Genomic DNA, 21,424 nt, shown 5'->3' with positions numbered 1-21,424 from the left:
CTTGGACTTTATGAATTCTTCATTCATTTCAAAGCCATCATTGTATTTTTCACATCCAAGGCCCTTGACCTTTACTCTAAGAGCACCAAGCTAGCCTTCCATAGGCATCGGCCAAGGATTCTCCTTCTCTAATCACGAACAAGGTTGCCTCTGTCTTTGCTGACTCATAGAGAGCTCCTTGGATCAGACTGGTTCCCTCTTGGAGTACTAGAATCCGATCCCAAAGCTCTTCAGCGGAGCCAATGCCATTGACTTGATCAAGGAGCTTGCGGTTGATGCCACTTCTAATCTTGTCACATGCAGAGGCATTGATTTGACGGTTGTAGAACTCAGTGGAGGTTAGCCTAATGGGATCTTGTGGCTTCTGGTAACCTTTCACGATGATCTCCCACATCTCCACACTGCAGCTACGAATATGAGACTCCATAGAGGATTTCCAAAAAGGAAAGTGAGTTCCATCAAAATGGGGAACACTCCCACTATGGTTTATATGAGGCATGTGTGAAGTGTTTCTGGGATAGTCATGATTGACTTCATGGAAAGTTTCCGGAGGGACCGAAGTCCCACTAGAAGTCCCACTCGTCAGGTTTTTAAGCATGGCACTCATTTGTGCCATTTGGCTGTGGACTTCATCCTCCTTTTTCTTTTTCTCAGCCTCATATGCTAAGAATCTGGATTTCATCTCCTTAACTGAAAGGTTAGAATCTTCATCCAGACCCTCGAATAGTTTATCCATCTCACTCTTAAGGCTGTGAAGCCCTTAAAAAGAGTCCAGCCTCTGATACCAATTGAAAGTTCAGAGATGATAAACCTAGAGGGGGGTGAATAGGTTTCTACAAATTTCATTTCTTTATTTGCAATATTAGGCTTTGCGTAATATAAAGATGAGCCTAATGCAAACTAGGTGAGGCACCCTATATGATGATACAAGTAACTCGAGCACGAAGGCTCTCACAGGCAAATATAACACAAGTAAAGAGTTCGGTTAGGGATAACCGATAGCACGCGGAGACGAGGGTTTATTCCCGTGTTCCCTTCCTTTGCAAGAAGGTACGTCACGTTTGGAGGGGTGGAGGCCCCATGAAGGATTCCCCAACGCCACGAAGGCTCACCCTATTCTCCGGAGCCTATTGATACGTCTCCGACGTATCGATAATTTCTTATGTTCTATGCCATATTATTGATGATGCCTACATGTTTTATGCACACTTTATGTCATATTCGTGCATTTTCTGGAACTAACCTATTAACAAGATGCCGAAGTGCCAGTTCCCGTTTTCCGCTGTTTTTGGTTTCGTAAATCCTAGTAACGAAATATTCTCGAATTGGACGAAACGAAGACCCGGGGGCCTATTTTGCCACGAACCTTCCGGAAGACCGAAGAGCATACGAAGTGGGGCCACGAGGTGGCCAAACCACATGGCGGCGCGGCCAAGGGGGCCCGCGCCGCCCCGTGGTGTGGGCCCCTCGTCAGCCCCCGACTCTGCCCTTCCGCCTACTTAAAGCCTCCGTCGCGAAACCCCGATGCGAAAAACCACGATACGGAAAACCTTACCGAGACGCCGCCGCCGCCGATCCCATCTCGGGGGATTCTGGAGATCTCCTCCGGCACTCCGCCGGAGAGGGGATTCATCTCCCGAGGACTCTACACCGCCATGGTCGCCTCCGGAGTGATGAGTGAGTAGTTCACCCTCGGACTATGGGTCCATAGCAAGTAGCTAGATGGTTGTCTTCTCCTCATTGTGCTTCATTGTTGGATCTTGTGAGCTGCCTAACATGATCAAGATCATCTATCTCGTAATACTCTATGTTGTGTTTGTCGGGATCCGATGGATAGAGAATACCATGTTATGTTAATTATCAAGTTATTACATATGTGTTGTTTATGATCTTGCATGCTCTCCGTTACTAGTAGAGGCTCCGGCCAAGTTTTTGCTTTTAACTCCAAGAGGGAGTATTTATGCTCGATAGTGGGTTCATGCCTCGCATTGACACCTGGGACAATGGATGAAAGTTCTAAGGTTGTGCCGTGTCTGTTGCCACTAGGGATAAAACATTGGCGCTATGTCCGAGGATGTAGTTGTTGATTACATTACGCACCATACTTAATGCAATTGTCTCGTTGCTTTGCAACTTAATACCGGAAGGGGTTCGGACGATAACCTGAAGGTGGACTTTTTAGGCATAGATGCAGTTGGATGGCGGTCTATGTACTTTGTCGTAATGCCCAATTAAATCTCACTATACTTATCATGACATGTATGTGCATTGTCATGCTCTCTTTATTTGTCAATTGCCCGACTGTAATTTGTTCACCCAACATGCTTTTATCTTATGGGAGAGACACCTCTAGTGAACTCGTGGACCCCGGTCCATTCTTTAATACCGAAATACAAATCTCGCCGCAATACTTGTTTTATCGTTTTCTCTGCAAATAATCATCTTCCACACAATTCGGTTAATCCTTGGTTACAGACAAGCCGGTGAGATTGACAACCTCACTCGTTTCGTTGGGGCAAAGTACTTTGGTTGTGTTGTGCAGGTTCCACGTTGGCGCCGGAATCCCCGGTGTTGCGCCGCACTACATCCCGCCGCCATCAACCTTCAACGTGCTTCTTGGCTCCTCCTGGTTCGATAAACCTTGGTTTCTTTCTGAGGGAAAACTTGCTGCTGTGCGCATCATGCCTTCCTCTTGGGGTTGCCCAACGAACGTGTGAAATACACGCCATCACCTATCCCACGAAGAAATAGCTCACTGACTTGTGGTAGACTTTGAGGCAGCCTCCAAACCTTCACAATCTTGTGAGGAGAAAATCCACAGCCCGGATGCTTCCGGACCTCTTTTGCCCACCTAGGGTTTCCAAGAAACTCTAGAGAGCAAGTATCTCGATGAATACAAGGGGGAACAAGATTTGGCTCGGTGGAACTATAGATCAGGGCCTCCTCTATCTTTTCCCCGGAGGGATTCGAGTTTGGGTGGAGGAGGAGGGAGATCTGAGGCTTTTGGTGTTTCTGTCAATGGAGTATGAGAGAGAGAGCTCAAGAACAGTTTGTAATGTAGTGCCTTTTGTGTTTTGAGGTAGGTGAAGGGGTATTTATATGGTCACTTGAAATCAGGACGTTGCAACTTGTCCAGCTCAGCAATCCTTCGAGGAGCCCGGTCAACCGGGCCTGGGGCCGGGCCATCCGGCGCAGGGGCCGGTCCAACCAGGCCACAGGCCGGACCATCCGGTCCAAACCGGGCCTAGCGCCGGGCCGTGACCGGGGTGGGTCTTGGTCGTGCAGTACATGCCCCCGGTTGCCACCGGAGCAGGAGCCGGTGCGCACCGGGGCATCCGGTCCACAGCCAGGTCCGATCGGGCGTGAGGACGGACCAGTCTGGTCCAAACCGGGCGGCAGGCTTGGCAGCACCGGGCAAAGGTGGAAACCTTACTGGATGGTGCTCGGCTGGCACCGGTCCAGGGGCCGGTCGGTGCCGGGTCATCCGGTGCCAGGGCCGGTTCAACCGGACCATAGACCGGCCTAAGGCTGAAAAGATTTCTTCATTTTTGTCGAAGTGGGGGGGGGGGTCTCCCTTTACCTTCTTGTTCCATTGATACACCATTATGCCTATTTGGCTAATACCTGGGAATAATCTCATAGACATGATACTCTAGCAACGGTGTCATTGTTACCAAAATAATGGATAAGGGTAAAATACCCTTACAGAAGGCGATGTCAGAGAAGCGGGATGAGATAGAGGTGCAATCGGAGGAGGCGTTGGCATTCGTCAATGACAAGCTACACAAGTGGGATGCATTACATCAATGCTAAAGGTTTTCCCCACCCAAAGAAACATTTATCATAAGATGCACGGTTTGCACACCCTATATAGAGGGTGTCAAATGAGACTATAGGGTGCCACTTTAAGAAAACAAATGTATTGGAGTGAGATTGCTAGTCTCTTGGAGATCCCCTTTTCTCTTAATGCTTACTTTTGTTCATCTCTTTTAAAGGATCTAATATGTCAACTAGAGATGTGTGAATACATGAGTACAACTTTTAACAATTTGGTTGATTTTTGGGATGTGCGGACAAAAAGCTCTCTAAAACGCAACTATGCAAATCACACATGGGCATCCAGTCTTTAAACCATTACGAAAAGAGATATCATAAAAGAAAGGAAACAATATGCGAAAAGTAAGAAGGTGAGAGAGGGCTGATATGTTAAATTGAACTTCAATTTAAGAGATGCACATGCTGCAGAGGAGGCATGTAAATAAAAAAAAAGTCTTTTTTAGTAGATTAACCAAAATTAACGGGGATGGGAGGATTGCCTCTCGGTCTTTAGGGTAATGAACCAAATAACATGACGTTAACTCAACTTTATTTTTGTAAAGATACCAAAGCAAGAAACTGGTAATTTGATAGCCTGCTAACTAAATTCAATTATAATAAATCGGGGAAAGACTGTAAAGATGTGAACCAAGTAGAATGGAATGGTTTCATCTCTATGTTTGGTAGCCTCTTAGGCGACAAAAGGTGAAATTACCTCCATCACAAATACATGTATATAAATTTTAATAATATTAATTCATTTCCAATTCCAATATTCTTTGCATTTTAATGTTTTCTATTTCAATTAAATCTACAATTAGCCTGTATAGATTGGCAAACTACATCCAAATAGCAGTATAGAAGATTAGCAATCACTATTTTAAAGACTAGTGACGCATCACAATAATTTATGATTTGAACAAATAACAATTGGAAGCACAGTCGATGCCCAACATCTGCAACAACTCGTTGCCCCTCATTCAACATCAGCTTGCGGCATAGCATCCAGTAGCAGCGTATACTGCTAGCTTTCAGCTGAAGCGGTTCCCGCCGTCGCCACTCCTGATTCCCGTTGCCGCCATCACACATGTTCGCTTGAGAGCCATTGTCGCCTCTACTTCCCGCCGATGGGGCATCCTTGCTTGGTACCCGTTGCCACCACGCCACCGATTGGACGAGGGAGACTAGAGAAACGACATGGAGAGATAGGCTTGGATCGTGTGGGGGTGAGGATAACCAATCCTCTCTCTGTTTCATCGATTCGGTGATTGTTAGTAGCTGTTTCACCAGGTTCCACCGATTTGGTGGAACTAGTCCATGCCGCATCTAGAGGTTCCATTCTATTCCACTTGATTTCAGATCAAACACATTCTAAAGAAATATACCACCAGCTGACGATGGTTAGAAGTTTATCGGTGTTGTTGAGGGCAATTTGACGGCCGTGAATCATCAGATGTTATTTAAAAGTAATGTGCCCAACTTCCATTTTATACTAGTAAAAATATATTGTAGAAACAAAATCTGAGTTTGATCCTGGCTCTCTAGAAGTTAAAAGTTTAACTTCCTCTGGCTCTGCAACTATGAGCATCCATGCTAGGGTGATGCACTGTACCAAACATATCCTCTGCAACCAGACTCGCCCTCTTTGCCGTGCCTTCTTCCGCCGCGCCGTACCTTGCGTCACCGCCGGAGGCCGACGACCGACGCCTCGATCCCGCCCCGTGCTGCCGCCTCCCACACGCGTCGCTGCCGCCGCCGCCACCGCCGTCCCCCTTCTTCCTCGGCTCCCGGAGCATCGCGCGTGTTCCTGCCGCTGTCTCCGCCCCGGTCCCAGTCTGTGGCCATTGGGTCTCCTTCCTTCCTCTGAGGTATGAGCTACGTCGTTCCTTCTCATCCAGCAGCGAGCGATTCTCTCTCTTAGCTAAATCAATTCCACTAGCAGGGAGGGAGGGACCTTCACAATTTCTGGGCACACCATCTAGATCAGCCCCTGCCCGATGGAGCGGTGCAGGATCTGGTGGCCGCGCCAGCAGCGTCAGCCAGAGCTGGAGGAGTCCGTGTCCACCAGATATGTCATGTTCGGGTGGCTCTTCCCCCACGCGGGCTCTGTCGACATCGTCGTCTCGGCGTTTGTCTCCGAGGGAGAGATCTTGCGGTCCTTCCCCAGCCTCGACACGTTACAGGTCAGCCACAGCAGCATTACAATTTACAATACTGGCATCGATTGTGCTTTTAAATGTACTTTGCCGTTTATCCCGTTTATCTTGGATTCTATTAGGGTTTAGCTGGAGGCTTTGACAATGGCCAGTTTGGTTATTTTGTTATACTGTAAGAAGATTTCTGAAATTTTAAGGCGAACTAACCTAATTTATATAAGAGATCAGTTAAGAAGGCAGAACATATGATCTGGTTCCGCTCGTTTATTATAGTAGGTAGTAGCACATAAATCACAATGCAGATAATTATATGGCATATAACACTCACAACGTGGGGAGGCCAGTCAAACCAGCCCTAACTTTTTGTTTGTCGCAACGCATTTATTGATTTTCTTACGTGGCTGACTTTTAGCTGCTCTTAGTGCACAGTCGGTGAGATACACAAATAACTTATTTATTTACTAAAAGAAAGAATATTTGAAACCCCTCTCCCAATGGAAATAAATAAGCGGACCTCATCCCTGAATTGCGATAAAAGAACGAATATTGTATATGCATGCTTCTGGCTTTGGGTTAGGGGTTTACGAGTTAAAATCCTCAGGAACCAAACGGATATTTTTTTTTGTATTGATGCCTGCATCCTGGAGTCATCTGATACCGCTGGTTTGTGTTTGGCTAGTCGAAATGGATAATCTAACCAACAAGTTTGTGTTTGGTTAGCACAAGGGAATGACACCATTCTTGGATTTAATATTTCTGCATGGACCATAGGAAAGATAATAGCGGAATTTGTTGAATGGGGGTATTTTGCAAATATTTCGTATGACCCTCTTCCAGCCCTTGAAATCTGTAGCCATTAGCTTAATCTAGTTTGTGTGCGTTACTTAAACTGAACAGCAAGTGAAGATCATGTACATGTTATGGACTTATGGTAAGGTGGTTAAATGCAGTGGCAGTGCTACACATCACAGCTTTGCCATTAGACTTTTGATTTTTTTTGAATTTGTAGACATAAATCCCTACATGTTAAGCCATTATGAAGCATTGACACCACAACACTTAAGTCCTGGCACCGCCACTTGTTGAATCGGTTTCTCGTAACACTTCTGTTGTTTTGAATCATCTTATGTCTGAAGGCTCTGAATATTTAAATCATTTTATTGTTCAAACAGCTGACTTGGAAATGTTTGAGTATGAGCTTTCCCTTTACAGCCAAACTTATGTCTTATTGGCCTTTTGTGGTGGTCTGTATTTTTTATCCTCAATGTTTCACTTGACTTAGATCCTTATTGCAGCTTATTTGTGTTACATGTTTTGATACCAGGACCATTGCTTGATTACTGCAATCGTCCATTCACATACTATAAAAATTGGATACATGTATTACGAGAAGGGGGATATAACATCTAGCGTGAAGTCATCTTTAGCTTCTAAATTTCATAATTCCTGATGTGAAACATTTGATCAGATTTTGCTGAATGAAAGATAAAAAGATCCAAGGATGGAAAAACTTGTTTGTTGTATTTTCTTAATTAATATTGTAATATACATATAGTTATAAGAGAAGTGAGGATATTTTTTCTAATGTTTTTAGGATTTTGAGATTGCTACCTTTCTAAATGTTTTCTTTTTTGTTAGGCGACCATCCTTTCCTCAGATAAAAGGATGCCAATAACACTACAAGAATCTGCAGCATTTACCATCCTTGGGGATTGTGTTATGCATCTTCCAAGAGATTTTGAAGCCTGCTGTGTTAAAGAAAAATATCGGCTGTTGCAGACTCAAGCTGTTAAGACAAAGCATTCTGCCAAAAACCAAGACAGTTCTGTTGTATTGAATGGATCATTGGGAAGTGAAGATCAAGAGCAAAGCAGAAATAATAGAAAATGGGAATGTGATTGTAGCGTATTAGATGGTTTTCTGGATACTTGCAAGAAGTCAGTAGTTAAAGGTGGCAACTGGGTGCACTTTTGCTGTAAGCCTGAAAAGTGCTTCAAATGTAATGTGAGCCAAATTCCAATGCTTCAGCATTTGTATCTTGATGACCAGAATGTTGAGATTAATCATTGCCACGTATGTAAGTCAACTCTCACTTCTTACAACCTTGTGATAATGATAGTTTGGATAATTGTAAACTATTTCCTTTGGTACTGTTCAATTGCTTACTGTGACCAGTTACTTTTTTCTTTTCAATTTATTTAGGTCATACTTTATGATGTTCCAATTGCTGGTAGAAACCATTTTTCCCAGGGGGATGATGCTCCTCATAGTTTGAAGCCCCCCTTCAAGAAGCCGAATTGGATATGTGATCTGCAAAAAAGACCACCAGTTCTTGATTTGGTATGCTCCTTACTGCTTACATGTTCTTACAGTATAATCTAAACAGTTAAATAATCTGGTCCACATATATGTTTGTAGGATCCGATTGTTTTGGCGCTTAATTGCTCAAATGCAGCTAGAGTACCAGTTTCTTGGAAAACTGCGAATAATAGTTCTGCAGCTCATTTCTTGCTTGCAACTGTGTAAGCATCATCCTTTGTCTACCTTCTCTGACTAGCACTGTTTTCTTCTTCTTCTCTTATCTGACTGCTGCTTGTTTATTCAGGTTTGAGGCCTTAGTTCAATTGTTGCAACATTTGACCGGAATAGTTTTGGCTTCAGTATTGACTATTGTCTACATCTTCATTCAACTGTTCAGAAAATGTTTAAGCCATGTGTCCAAGTACTCCATGTTACAAAAGGTCTTCAGACACTCATGGAAAAACATGCATCTCCGTTGTTGCCAAATTCTGTATTTGCCGGTTTCCCTTCAAGACACCTCCTTAAGGTAACTTGGGATGCCTATGATGCTGCTTAAGTTTTCCATTATAACTTAATTAACCGGTAGCTAGTTATCTCGTCTAGTCATGTCAAATGTGGTTGCCAACCTCACCTGGTTTCTTTGCTTTATGATAGCTGACTACTGTATTTCATTCCATTTATGGGTTCACGTTAACCTTGATGTAAGGAACCTTTTTGTTTCCCCAATATTAGAAGTTGAGATTACATATATTTTAGCTGTTAGTGGTGATGGTAGAATAGATTGTTATTAACACTAAGCTTCTCTTCAATTATCCTGGGTATCTTATCATGTTACTTCCATACTCTGCAGCTCCTCTGTGAATGTTGAATATGCACACAAAGCTGCAATTAAGAAGCATGCGTTGTGGTCAAATATTATCATGGATCTTCTGATGGGTTTCATCCTTGGAACAGCATTATTGTTAAACATGGAGACTATTTGCTCCTGGACTTTTTCTCTTCTCCACTACATGACAGATGCTGTCCTGAGATCTGGTTGTGTGTGGCTGATGGGTGTTCCAGCAGGCTTTAAGCTGAATACGGAGTTAGCAGAACTTCTAGGCATGATTTCTCTGAATGCAATCCAAATTTATTCTACCCTTTGGTTCATGTTGGGAGGCTTCCTGAAGCATATAATTCAAGGCCTTGCATTTTCTGGAATCCTTTTAGGTTTCACAGTTCCTGTTTCATTCTTCATAGACATTATCCAGCTTGCGACATTACATGTTACCCTGCTTCAGTGGTTAATCTCCTTAATATATTCAAGGCAGATTCAGACAGTGACATCGTTGTGGCGTCTTTTCAGGTAAAGCTGTGGATACATTGTTGGGTAAATGCACCTCAGATGTAATGAACTCTTTTGGGTTTAGTTGTTTTACAATTTAAAATATAATCTAATTTTCTTCATAGCACTAGAACTGTATGTGTTGTGCATGTAGAATTGATAAAAATATATGATCATATGTGCACCCTACACAAAGACAACAAATTATACTTATAGTACAGAAGATTATCACACTTTTGTCTATTTTGTATGAGACACGTCATTGTATTGTTGTGCGGTTGTGCCCAGTTTTACATCTGCACATGCTTAAGTTCTCTTACAATGGATATGTTGCTTCCATGGTGAACATCGAACATTTAATAATCAATTGTGGAGCTGACATCTTTTAGAGAGTAAACAAAAATGTTATTGGATAATAATTAGCATTTTCATCGTGGAGCTAACAGCTTTTAGAGAAATGAACAGCTGTAAAAGTTAGGATGATGTTCATTTCTCATCTTCTGGCTTAATTGGCGTCCTTATTTTGATGACTGTTTTAACTAACCGTTTATTTAGTGATTTAATTAATCAACTGTTGCAGTTCTAAATGAACTTATAGCAATTTAAGTTTCAAAATATTTTGTTTCTTCATTAGATTTCTTCCTTGTACATTTCTTGTAGACTTGCTGATACATGCTTGTATTATTAACAGAGGGCGCAAATGGAATCCTCTTAGGCAGAGATTAGATAGCTATGACTACACAGTTGAACAACATGTGGTTGGTTCCCTGTTGTTTACACCAGTCTTGCTTCTTCTACCGACAGCTTCTATATTCTATATATTCTTCACTATCTTGAGCAGCACAATCATCTGCTTGTGCATAGTATTGGAGATTGCAATTTCTATAATCCACTGTACTCCTTATGCTGCTTTATTTCTGTGGGTGACAAGGAGGCAAAGATTTCCTGCTGGGTTATTATTCCTCCCCGTGTTGTTCTCGTCAGTTTCTACTGATGATGATGATGCTCTACCAGTTGAATATTGTTCAACCAGTGCATCTGGTGAAAAGAAAACCGACATCCATGTACATTCTGTACCGCTAGTTTCAGAACTTAACTGTAACTATAACACACTTGGTAAGCTGTTTCTCTATTCTTTTGTCGACACCTTTCTTATGCTCATGCCACACTTGTTTATTGGCTGGTGTAGTTTTACTATAACATCTTGAGCAGTGTCTGCTTTTTATTCAAGGCAATTTTTGTAATGATTTCCTTCTAAACAAATGAGTGTGTCAGGCCTGTTATGTTGTCATTTTACTTTAACACCCGTTTTCTAATATGTCTCCTTATATTTGTATATCATATGGACGAATCAAGAAATCATGCTTTGAAAAATGAGATCATATTTAGCATACAGTTTCTTCCCCTGTGTAGTTTCTTTCAGCTGAGATTTTGCTAACAAAAATGAAGCTAAATGCAGGCCAAGTAATTGGGCCACATTACCAAAAAGTTTTCAAGGGTATTGCTCTCCCTTTCTGCAAACAACTGGCACATGGAATCCTTAGGGGTGCAAGGTTGCTACTTATCTTTTATGATTCAGTTTTATCCTTTTCATGGCATTCGTGACACTTGCTCTATTTGACGCCAGGATCCCTACAACACTGCACCTGTTATCTTCTCCCTACCCTTGGATGCATATTGGCATCAGAGAATACTGGATGCTCTGTCAGCGGCGCAACCAAACAGGGACGGAATTAAAGTTTTTATTGTCCCGTCAATGTTTGTTGCCCTTAGAATTTTTCTTTAGCTGGCTAACACAGTAGTAAGGAATGTTCTTAGTTGCAAAATGTAATGATGTTCAGCGTGTCCACAATGGACCTTTTGGCTTAGACTCTAGTTGCCTAACACAATGACAGATGTCTCATTTTGTAATTCAGTAACAAATGTTGTTAGTTGCAAAATTTTATGATATTGACTATTCTGTAGAACTGATGATTGTTGAAATACATCTGGAGTTGAGGAACCGATGCTGCTATTTCTACCTCACCAAATCTCGATTTTTTTCCCCAGAATCTCCACCTTTGTTACAAGCATATAATTTTTCACAGTAGCATAAACCAAAATAGACATGACTACATGAGCATCACATCACATGGATCTTATATTTGGTGCTTGTGCCTTTATCGGCCGTTTCCTTTGATTGCTTGAAACTGTTTTGTGGCTAAAGCCCTTGATCTGACCTTTTGCTACGAACTTCTAAACCATCTTTCGTCTTCTTTCAGCATCTCTAAATGCATGTTAGTTTTAAGGAAGGTCTGCTGCCAAAAGAATTTCACATAATACGTCTTCTTTTTCGAATTGAGAAGCTCTCTGCTCTCAATTTCATTTCCATGGATCTGGTACGCAGTGATACACAAATGCAATACGTGATTACAGTACTTTCGGTTCCTGTTTTGGAATCAACGGCATGAAGTGTGATTTGTACACAAACACATCATGAGGCAGATGTGGCATGTACTGTACATCTGCTAGCTTTTGCCACAAGGCCACAAGATACGCAAGGAACAAGGGCACAGGCGCACAGCTAACAAGACGTCGCCGTGGCAAAGCAAACCCCTGGAGCAGAAGGATAGGGATGAGGGACCCAGCTTTATTTGCTACGGCCAGTCGGCTCTTTTGACAGCTAATGGCCCAGATTTTGTCACCGGTTTCGCCTTACTACTCTAGAAAGATGCAGTAGCTGAGTGCACATCTTTACCCTGTCACTGGATATTACTAGTACCGTGATTACATGGATACATAAACCTCATACGCATACCACTTTGCGCCAACAGCTTCCCTAACAATTTCTGTTCCCGGTGCTCCCGTTGCCTACCATTCCTAACACTTTTCACGAGTTTCATGTCAACCCGCTCAGTATTATTCAAGCGTACAATTTCGGTTTTCGAGAAGTGGTAGCATCAAAATTTATATAAGAAATACGACATGGTAGAGAAGAATGTAAAGAGTCTATATATGTAGGAGGTGGAGAGTGCAGACTTAAATTATCTATCACCTATTGTGGGCATGTTTGGTTGAAGACTTGAATTTTCTGCCTAGTAGTACAAAAAGTATGGGTGATCGGACATGTGGATTCCATTTACACAGGCAGACACACAAACTGTGAGACTTCGACATCACATAACATCACCTGCCTTCGACGAGACCATCGACTAGGACAATGTTTGGCGTGAAATTCATCTGCAACCACACTAACGACTGTTGAAATACATCTGGAGTTGCGGAACCGATGCTGCTTTCTACCTCACCAAATCTCTATTCTCCCAGAATCTCCACGTTTGTTTTTTTTTTTCCGATAAAGGATGCTTTATTACTTCAAGAAGTAATTACATCCAGCCTCTCCGCATAACCAGGGATGCACATAGCCGTTTGTTTGTCTCAAGTCACCAAAGTTACATAAAACAAAAAGATGCGAAATACATATCGGAACGATGAATTATATAACGCCTAAGAGCTAGGTGGAGCTTCTATCCGTAGACTATGCTGCCACCCATGTAGGGAAAACGTATCCCTCGCCGTAACCTCCAACCGTGTACGGACCTCCGTAAACGAGTCTCGGTTCTCCTCCCGCCGAAGAGGTAACCACGAACGGAGAATACCCGTGCATCCGTAGATAACCCGCAACAAAGAGCATTTTTTGTCATTAAAAATCTTGTCATTTCTACATAGCCAGAGCGCCCGTATAACCGCTAACGCCCCCATCCTAAGAAGCATTTTAAACCTTGAATTGATACCATGCAGCCAATTGCCAAAGACATTAGCGACACTAGTCGGGGGATACAAGGTAGACGCTACTTGGATGACCGACCATATAGATCTCGCAACCTGGCACCGGAAGAATAAATGATTGATGGTTTCATCATGATGACAAAAGACACATCGTGTACTTCCGTGCCAATTCCGCTTAACAAGATTATCTTTGGTGAGAATAACTCACGACGAAGATACCATCCAAAAATTTTAATTTTTAATGGTATCTTCATCTTCCAAATTTTCTTATTATTATCAACCGGTAAATCGAGAGCAGCATCGCATTGTAGAAAGATTTTACAGAAAAGGAACCATCTACGTGGAGGTTCCATCGAAATTCATCCGGCTCCGGCGATAATTGAATATCTCCAAGCCGCGGAATTAGGTTGTTCCATGCCACGAGCCTTTGTCCTAGTAAAACCCGTCCGAACGTCACATTCGGGGTGAGGTAGCCATTACGAGTTGCAATGGTATCACCTTGGCGACGCGCAATTCTATACAAAGCGGGATACTCGTTCACATAGGGGTGCATTGTCGAGCCAAGCATCTTCCCAGTAACCGTATCTCGTGCACCATTCTTAATGGAGAAAGTCCCATGTCGAAAAAAGACATTTTTTGTCGCCATAAGACCGGCCCTAAGTGTGAATCCCCGTGTTTCCAAACCATTTGAGATAATGTCTTCGAGCCTATGTACTTTCTCCGAAGTATAGTTTGCCAAATCCCATCCTCAGTAAGTAGCTTAAATAGCCATTTACCCAGAAGCGCTGAGTTCTTGACCTCTAGGTCATGAACTCCAAGCCCTCCTTGATCTTTGGGACTACAAACTATACTCCATTTAACCAGTCGATATTTCTTTTTCTCGTTGTCCCCTTGCCAAAAGAATCTGGACCTCCACGTTTGTTATAAGCATATAATGCATAATGTTTCACGGTAGCGTAATGTGTTGTAACCAAAATGGAGCAAGTGCTCCTGTGCTTTCCGAGACTTCTTTTGCACGTTTTTCAAAGCAGACATACGGTCACGATTAATTTTTTTTTTAAAACGAGGCAAAAGACTTGCCATTTTCATTAATAAAGAAGAAGTACAGAATTTGACCAGTTTATTAACGGGAAACCGGCCGAAAACCGAAACAAGTGCCCCGACGACCGTCATGGAGCACGACTGCCGCGGGGGCACAGAGCCACCCTGGCAACCCACACAAGATACACAGGTCTCCGAAGCGAGAAGTCGTCGCGGTTGACCTTCAACGTCATCGTCATCACTCTTCAGCGACTACGACTTCACCGAAGATCCAACCACCAAGACCTCGCGGAAGCGGCACCGTGAAGCTCAAGCCGGCCACCGCCAAACAAGCGACTCCCCGTGAAGCAACAGGCAGCTCCGACTCTGATGACGAGCTCTGAAAAGGAAAGGCGCAAGACATGCGTCGAGGAAGATCATCGCCAGAGGGCCACCGGTCATCGTACGCTGCTCAAATGAAGAAACTCGACAAACCATAGCAGCTCCGACTCCACCGCAAGCGAAACACAAGACGAAGAAGCTCGGACGCTCGCTGAAGCCAAGATTAAGGCCGCTAACCTATCTGATTTGCGAAACTGACGTTACCTTAAGCTCCCACACGAATACTCATGCGTCCAAACCCAAATCCAGCTCGGCCCGTTGGCCCGTCGGTTACCTTCGGATAGCACGATGGCAGGTTGACTGTTGACGCCCCACCTCCCCGTTCGTTCTTGTTCTTCCGTTCGTCTCAAAGGAGGAGGCAGGCGCCGCCGTATGGACTCTCCGCCGCGCATCCAGGCCGGCGACCTCCTTCAAATCCTATGGTTCCATCAGCACGAGGCATCTAGCACTCCCCATCTCCCCCTTTTCCCCTTCCTCTGTTCGCTTGACGGAATCAAAATCAAATTCAGCACGGCCAGCCAGGAGCCATGGCGGCGGTCACCTGCTCCGTCAAGTGCATCCTACGCACTTCAGCTGGGCGAGGGAAACGACGTCGAGGAGATCAAGAACATGGTAACGGCGACCAGGTAGATCGTGGCCTCGAGCAGTTGCGGGCCAACAGGCCGAGCTGGACATGGGCGCAAGAAGATTTGCGCGGGATCAGTGACGTCAGTTCCCTGTTATTAGAATATATATTAGGAAAACCAGGTGGGATTAGCTCCCTTAATCACATCCGTTTGGCTGCTCTAGAATTCGTGCAAAAAAGTGTCGGAAAGCACAGGAGCACTCCTTCCAAAATGGACATGAGCATCACATCACATGGATCTTATATTTGGTGATTGGGCCTTTATTGGTCGTTTCCTTGTTGATTGTTTGAAATTGCTTTGTGGTGAAAGACATCTGACTTTCAAAACATATAGTATTTCTTTATTTCAGTAACTCACAAATGAAGTTCCGCTGCCAAAAGAATTTCACATAAAACGGTTCTTTTTCGAATTGAGAAGCTCTTTTCTCTCAATTTTATTTACATGGATCTGGTACACAGCGTTATATAAATGCAATGCATGATTACAGTACTTTCAGTTCCTATTTTGGAATCAAGGACATACTGTGATTTGTACACAAACGCACCATGCGCCAGGCGTGGCATGTACATCTCGTAGCTTTTGTCATTATGTATCAGCTCGGTGCAGGGGATCGGCAGCCACATATCCAACAGGATGCACTAGGAACAAGCGCAGAGCAAACAAGACGTCCCGAAGGCCAAGCAAGAGCTTTGTTTGGGGAGAGACTCAGATAGTGATCTTCTTCTGGTGCAGATTGTAAGATCAGATCATAAAAAGCATATTTATGAAACACAAAAAAATCAAACAAAATTATACAACATACTTATGGACTGTATCTACAACTCCAAAAAAATCAGCTCAAAACTCAATCTACTTTTAGAGAAACAAAAAAGATAAATTCTATTATGAATAGTGTCAGCTTTGGGTGAATAGTATTTCACACTATTCATTCCCAGATTTATCTTTTTTGGCTCTCTAAATGTATGTTGATTTTGAAGCAGCGATTTTTTAGTGTTGCATATATAACATAGATGTATGTAGTCAAAATTTTTTGAGAATTTTTGGACATGTTTTTTATCTTCAAAAATTTGATCTCATTGATCCTATCTAAAGCAAGATCCCACCCAAGTTATCCCCGCTTTGTTTGCTACGGCCAGTCAGTTCATTTGCCGGCTAAATTTTGTCACCGCTTTTGTCTTACTACTCTAGAGAGATGCAAGAGCTCGGTGCAAATAGGTACCTTGTCACAGGATATTACTAGCACCGTGATTACATGGATATATAAACCTGATACGTGTACTGCTTTGCACCAACAACTTTCCTAACAAATAATATTCCTGGTGCTCCCGTTGCCTACCATTCCTAACACTCTTCACGAGTTTTATGTCAACCTGCTCATATTATTCAAGTGTACAATTTCAGTTTCTGAGAAAGTGGTATCATCGAAAATCTGTATAAGAATTGCGACATGGTAGAGAAGAATGTGAGGAGTCTATATATGTAGGAGGTGGAGAGTGGAGACTTAAATTATCTATCATCTATTGTGGGCATGTTTGGTTGAAGACTTGAATTTTCTGGCTAGTAAAAAAGTATGGGTGATCGGACATGTGGATTCCATTTACATAGGCAGACACACAAAATGTGAGACTTCCACATCACAAGCATGCATCACAAATCAAAATACCATGCTCAACTGCAACGGAAAAGTACTGCCAGAGTAGAGATCAACACAAGACAACAAGTGCTTGGTCCAATGGGACGTAACATCACCATCCTTTAATCTCTCGGCCCTGCCGTGACCCATCGACTACGAAAACTTCTGGTGTGAGATTCATGACCTTCAATTCTCTCTGATAAGATTTTGTGGTCCCTAAGGCACCGTGGCACTTTTTGATTAACTCTCTTTACCTTAAATCTTCCAAGGATCACCTGCAAGACACCTTCATATGGTGTGAAAAATCTTTGTTCCCCTCAAAATTAGGCTTCGGATCCGTCGGCTCTGGGGACGCTACTGAAGTCCATGATCATGGACTTTGAGTTATGTGAGGTGAAGACTGCGCGACGCACGGGCAATTCAGTATGCTGATAAGCTAGCTAGGGAAGGTTGCAAGAATAAAATTTGCAAAACTGAGTTTAATGAGGCACCGGATCGATCGTATTAGAGCGGCGCTATCTCGCTGATATGACATTTTCCTAAATAAAGGAAGCTATTTCATCTAAAAAATTCGGAGCCTGCTCCCTTCGAGATCGCTATTCCGTTTACTTTAGTATTATCAAGAGCTAGTATTCATACAGAATTTAGCAAATTTTAATGAGAAAAATTGCATCATGGGGCATACATTATCCAGTCAAGAAAGCAATCATTGGGCTCTGATAACATCATTGGATCAAGTAACGCATCATAGATATAATAATTACATAATATTAGGAAAATACTATATGTGTCATCTTACAAAAAAACAAATCAAGGTAAAAACATATATGTGATCTACATGTACATAGATATGTTAATTTAGAGAAGGAATTGCAAACAAAAAACTTACATAATAAAAACATAAATACAGTAACCATATATAAGTGCTCCTCAAAAAACAATTCCATAAAAATCATATAGTGACTAGTGAGCGGGATTTTTTTTTCTCGGCCAGTGTTTCCAAAATCTCGCTGAAAACCAGTTTTACCAGTTAGTACCAAAAATATTTTTGCCGGATTTTTTTATCAATATTATATAATTGGCTCACTTTTTTTTTCGAACTAGTGCTCAAATTTTAATATTTTAATAAATTTTGGACGAATTTATTAGCCGCCTGTGGATTTTTGGTGCTTCCTCGGGGTAAACCTGGGCCATGGCCCGCCCAACCTGGAAGGAAAACAAAAAAAAATAGATATTTATTGGTAAAACCCAGCCCAATATCAGTCTAATGACCTTAGTTTATTTGTTCCGGCCCGCCAAGCATTTCACCTGTAGCTCGGCCGGGACTCGTGATTACTGATTAGGCTATGGTTTGCCTAAAAAAAAAAGACAAGAAGGTCAATAACAAAGATTAAAAAAGATCAATAACATCGAGTGTCCATGTATATTCACACAAGCGCCGTCCTTAAATAATGTTTTCTCCCGAATTAGTAGCGATATAAAACCCTGCGCCGTAGATTCGTGACATCGACAAGCTAGCTAGGGCACCGCGGAGAAGGAGGCGATGCGCCCGAAAAAGAAGGCTCGTGGTCAAGGGACCTCCGTCGACTCCGGCGGGTTGACGGCGCTCGCGCTCCGCCTGGCCGACAAGTTGTCCAATGGCGAGGAGCACAAGGACCAGAACATCATGTTCTCGCCGCTGTCCATCTACACCGCGTTAGGTCTGTTAGCTGCCGGCGCCCGTGGCACCACACTGGACGAGGTTCTTGCCGTGCTCGGCGCCGCGTCGCGAGACGAGGTCGCGCGGGGGATCGTGCGAGCCGTGGCGGAGAACGCCCTCGCCGGCACCGACGACCCGTCAGGGCCGCTCGTCGTTACGTCTGCGTGTGGCGTGTGGTGCCAGAAAGATCTGTCGCTCAAGCCGTCCTATCGGCAGGCCGCCGTCGAGTCCTACAAGGCCGAAGCGCGGGCCGTCGACTTCATCAGAAAGGTCAGCATGCAGTAGTTCGCCGTCCTAGGCATCGATCAATCTAGATCTGTAACGTACATATCTCACTCTATTTGTGCCTTTCAACCATGGCCGATCGATGCGATCTCTGTGTTCTGCAGGCAGAGGATGCAAGAAAGGAGATCAACAGCTGGGTCGCGAAGGCCACAAAGAAGCTCATCACCTCCGTCCTCCCGCCAGGCTCCGTTCACGGGGGCACCAGGCTCGTTCTCACCAATGCCATCTACTTCAAGGGCGAGTGGGAGGAGGCCTTCCTCCGGAGCCGCACCAAAGAGCACAGGTTCTACCGTCTCGACGGCAGCGCCGTCAGCGTGCCCTTCATGGGCGGAATCGGAGGCGGCGACTACCGGGTGGGCTGCCACGACGGGTTCAAGGTGCTCAAGCTCCCTTACAAGCAGGCCGCGAATGGCGGCGGTGGCGGCAAGGCGCGGTACTCCATGTGCGTCTTCCTCCCAACTGCGCGCGAGGGGCTGCGTAGCCTTGTCGACGAGATGGCATCCAGCGGCCCGGGCTTTCTGTTCGACCACCTTCCCAAGTGGTCTAGGAGCGTGACCAAGCTCCGGCTCCCCAAGTTCAAGCTGTCCTTCTTCTGCAGCATGAGAAATGTTCTCAGGAGCTTGGGGCTCCAAGCAGCATTCGGCGGGCACGCCGATTTGTTTGACATGGTGGAGGACTCCGGCGGTGGCGGCGACGTGCGACTGCAGGTGGAAGATGTGTTTCACAGAGCGATTGTCGAAGTGAACGAGGAAGGCACCGTGGCGGCGGCCGCCACGGCCGTCACCATGGTCTCTGAGTGCGACGAAGAGCCTGAACCGCCTGTGGATTTCGTCGCGGACCATCCTTTTGCGTTCTTCATAGTTGAGGAGGTGTCCGGCGCGGTGCTCTTCGCCGGCCACGTTCTTGACCCTTCTACTACAAACACCGAGTAATTAACAGAGTTTATCTTGTGGCCGAGACAGGCCAAGATATCCAAGATAGTAGAGGAATCACGGTCTTCAACTGGCACATGGAGATACTCCTTTCATTCGTTTACTTCATCAGAAAATATACAAGAGACATTAAAAAGGCTAATATTTTGAAACGAAAGTAATAGGAAACTGCTGGGCATCCCCCGGGGCCCCCGGTCCCAGCCGTTGGATCAACCATTTTGACGGTTAGATTTGCATGTAAAAAAAAACATCTCCGGCAGACAAAAAATCAACCCCGGCAGACAAATGACTGAAGCAAAAAACGGTTCGTTCAGAAAAAAAATAAAAAGGCTGGGCTCGCCGGAGACCTCGCCGGAGACCACGTAGCAAACATATTACGCAGATGTAGCAAAACCGCAAAATAAATTGTAGCAATTTTTTTTATTCATATGTTGCAAATCCTCTAAAAAATCAACGGAGACATCGCCTGCAGCCGGCAACAACGCCGTCGGAGGTTGTAGCAACTCCGTCCGTCAAGGACAGCAACACCACAGCTGCTAGTAGCAACGCCCTATGCCTATGGTAGCAAAAATCCACCCTCCGCGGGAAAATTGTAGCAAACCCAACCTCGTCGGAAAATCGTAGCATAATTTTGTACCAAAAGTAGCAAAACAGTTTTAATAATTGTAGGAAAAAATATATACTATTGTAGCATCGTGGCTTCGTAGCACTTTGAGGTAGCAAAAATAGAAAAAGTATATATCTATGTAGCTGGCGGAGCAAAGTCCCAAACCAGGACACCATACAGTAGCAACTCGGAAATACTATGTGTAGCTTCCCCGGCCAGCGTTGGTAGCACCCTTTGTTGGCCAATGGTAGCACTATGGTTGGGACATCCAGGAAAGTTAGACTCACCCCGCGACGGTGCAAAAAGCATCATCTAGGAATCATAGCAGGAGGCGCAGAGAGCTTGGCTGGACGCAGCTGTCGCCACTGAGGAGCTCTACCGCGTCGTGAGCCCGACCGGCGGCGGCGAGCTAGGCGGGCGACGCCGTCGCGTCGCGCAGTGGCGGCCGGCCCAAACGTCGGTGGCGCCCCGCAGCAGCGTCGTCGTGAGCCACGAAGCGTGGCAGCAGCCGGCCAGCGGCGACAGGATCTTCGGCGCCCAATCTCCCATCAAGGTGGTCCATGGCGGTGTGATTTCGCCCGCGAGCGAAGGAGCAGCACGGGGACGACGCGGGAGGAGCAACTCCGGGGTGTGGGACGACGAAGCAGAGGAGCGACGACGGCGCCGAGCGGGGGAGCAAGTCGTAGGCGGGCGCGCCGGTGGATGAGCAAGGCGGCGGCGCGGTGGTCAATGATGGCGGGGAATCGAGGGGAGGCGGGGAGTTGCCGTCTGCAATTCCCGAATTCTCTGGATGAGGACGAGGGGATGACGCGTCGTGGGTGGGCCCGCAGGGACGCGTGTGGATCGAAAGTCAGA

At 44.7% G+C, this 21,424-nt stretch overlaps 2 protein-coding genes across 2 annotated transcripts; both read left to right on the top strand.

Moving 5' to 3' along the window:
• Positions 1-5,576: 5,576 nt before the first annotated feature.
• Positions 5,577-12,303, top strand: LOC124697553. Its single transcript, XM_047230128.1, has 11 exons — positions 5,577-5,684; positions 5,759-5,999; positions 7,611-8,045; positions 8,175-8,312; positions 8,391-8,494; positions 8,578-8,799; positions 9,124-9,618; positions 10,289-10,713; positions 11,057-11,150; positions 11,225-11,355; positions 12,122-12,303. Exons 2-11 carry the CDS (start codon positions 5,814-5,816, stop codon positions 12,301-12,303), a joined length of 2,412 nt encoding a protein of 803 aa, XP_047086084.1. The 5' UTR covers positions 5,577-5,684; positions 5,759-5,813.
• A 3,011-nt stretch (positions 12,304-15,314) lies between these two features.
• On the top strand, positions 15,315-19,962 carry LOC124697552 (serpin-Z2A-like). Its single transcript, XM_047230127.1, has 3 exons — positions 15,315-15,494; positions 18,569-19,015; positions 19,135-19,962. The coding sequence occupies exons 1-3, from the start codon at positions 15,315-15,317 to the stop codon at positions 19,960-19,962; spliced, it is 1,455 nt and encodes a 484-aa protein (XP_047086083.1).
• The last annotated feature ends 1,462 nt before the right edge of the window (positions 19,963-21,424 follow it).

This window comes from Lolium rigidum, chromosome 3 (assembly GCF_022539505.1).
Source record: "Lolium rigidum isolate FL_2022 chromosome 3, APGP_CSIRO_Lrig_0.1, whole genome shotgun sequence".
In the NCBI taxonomy this organism is placed as follows: domain Eukaryota; kingdom Viridiplantae; phylum Streptophyta; class Magnoliopsida; order Poales; family Poaceae; genus Lolium; species Lolium rigidum.
The sequence above is the reverse complement of the archived record's forward strand: the minus strand, read 5'-3'. Positions and strand labels throughout refer to the sequence as shown.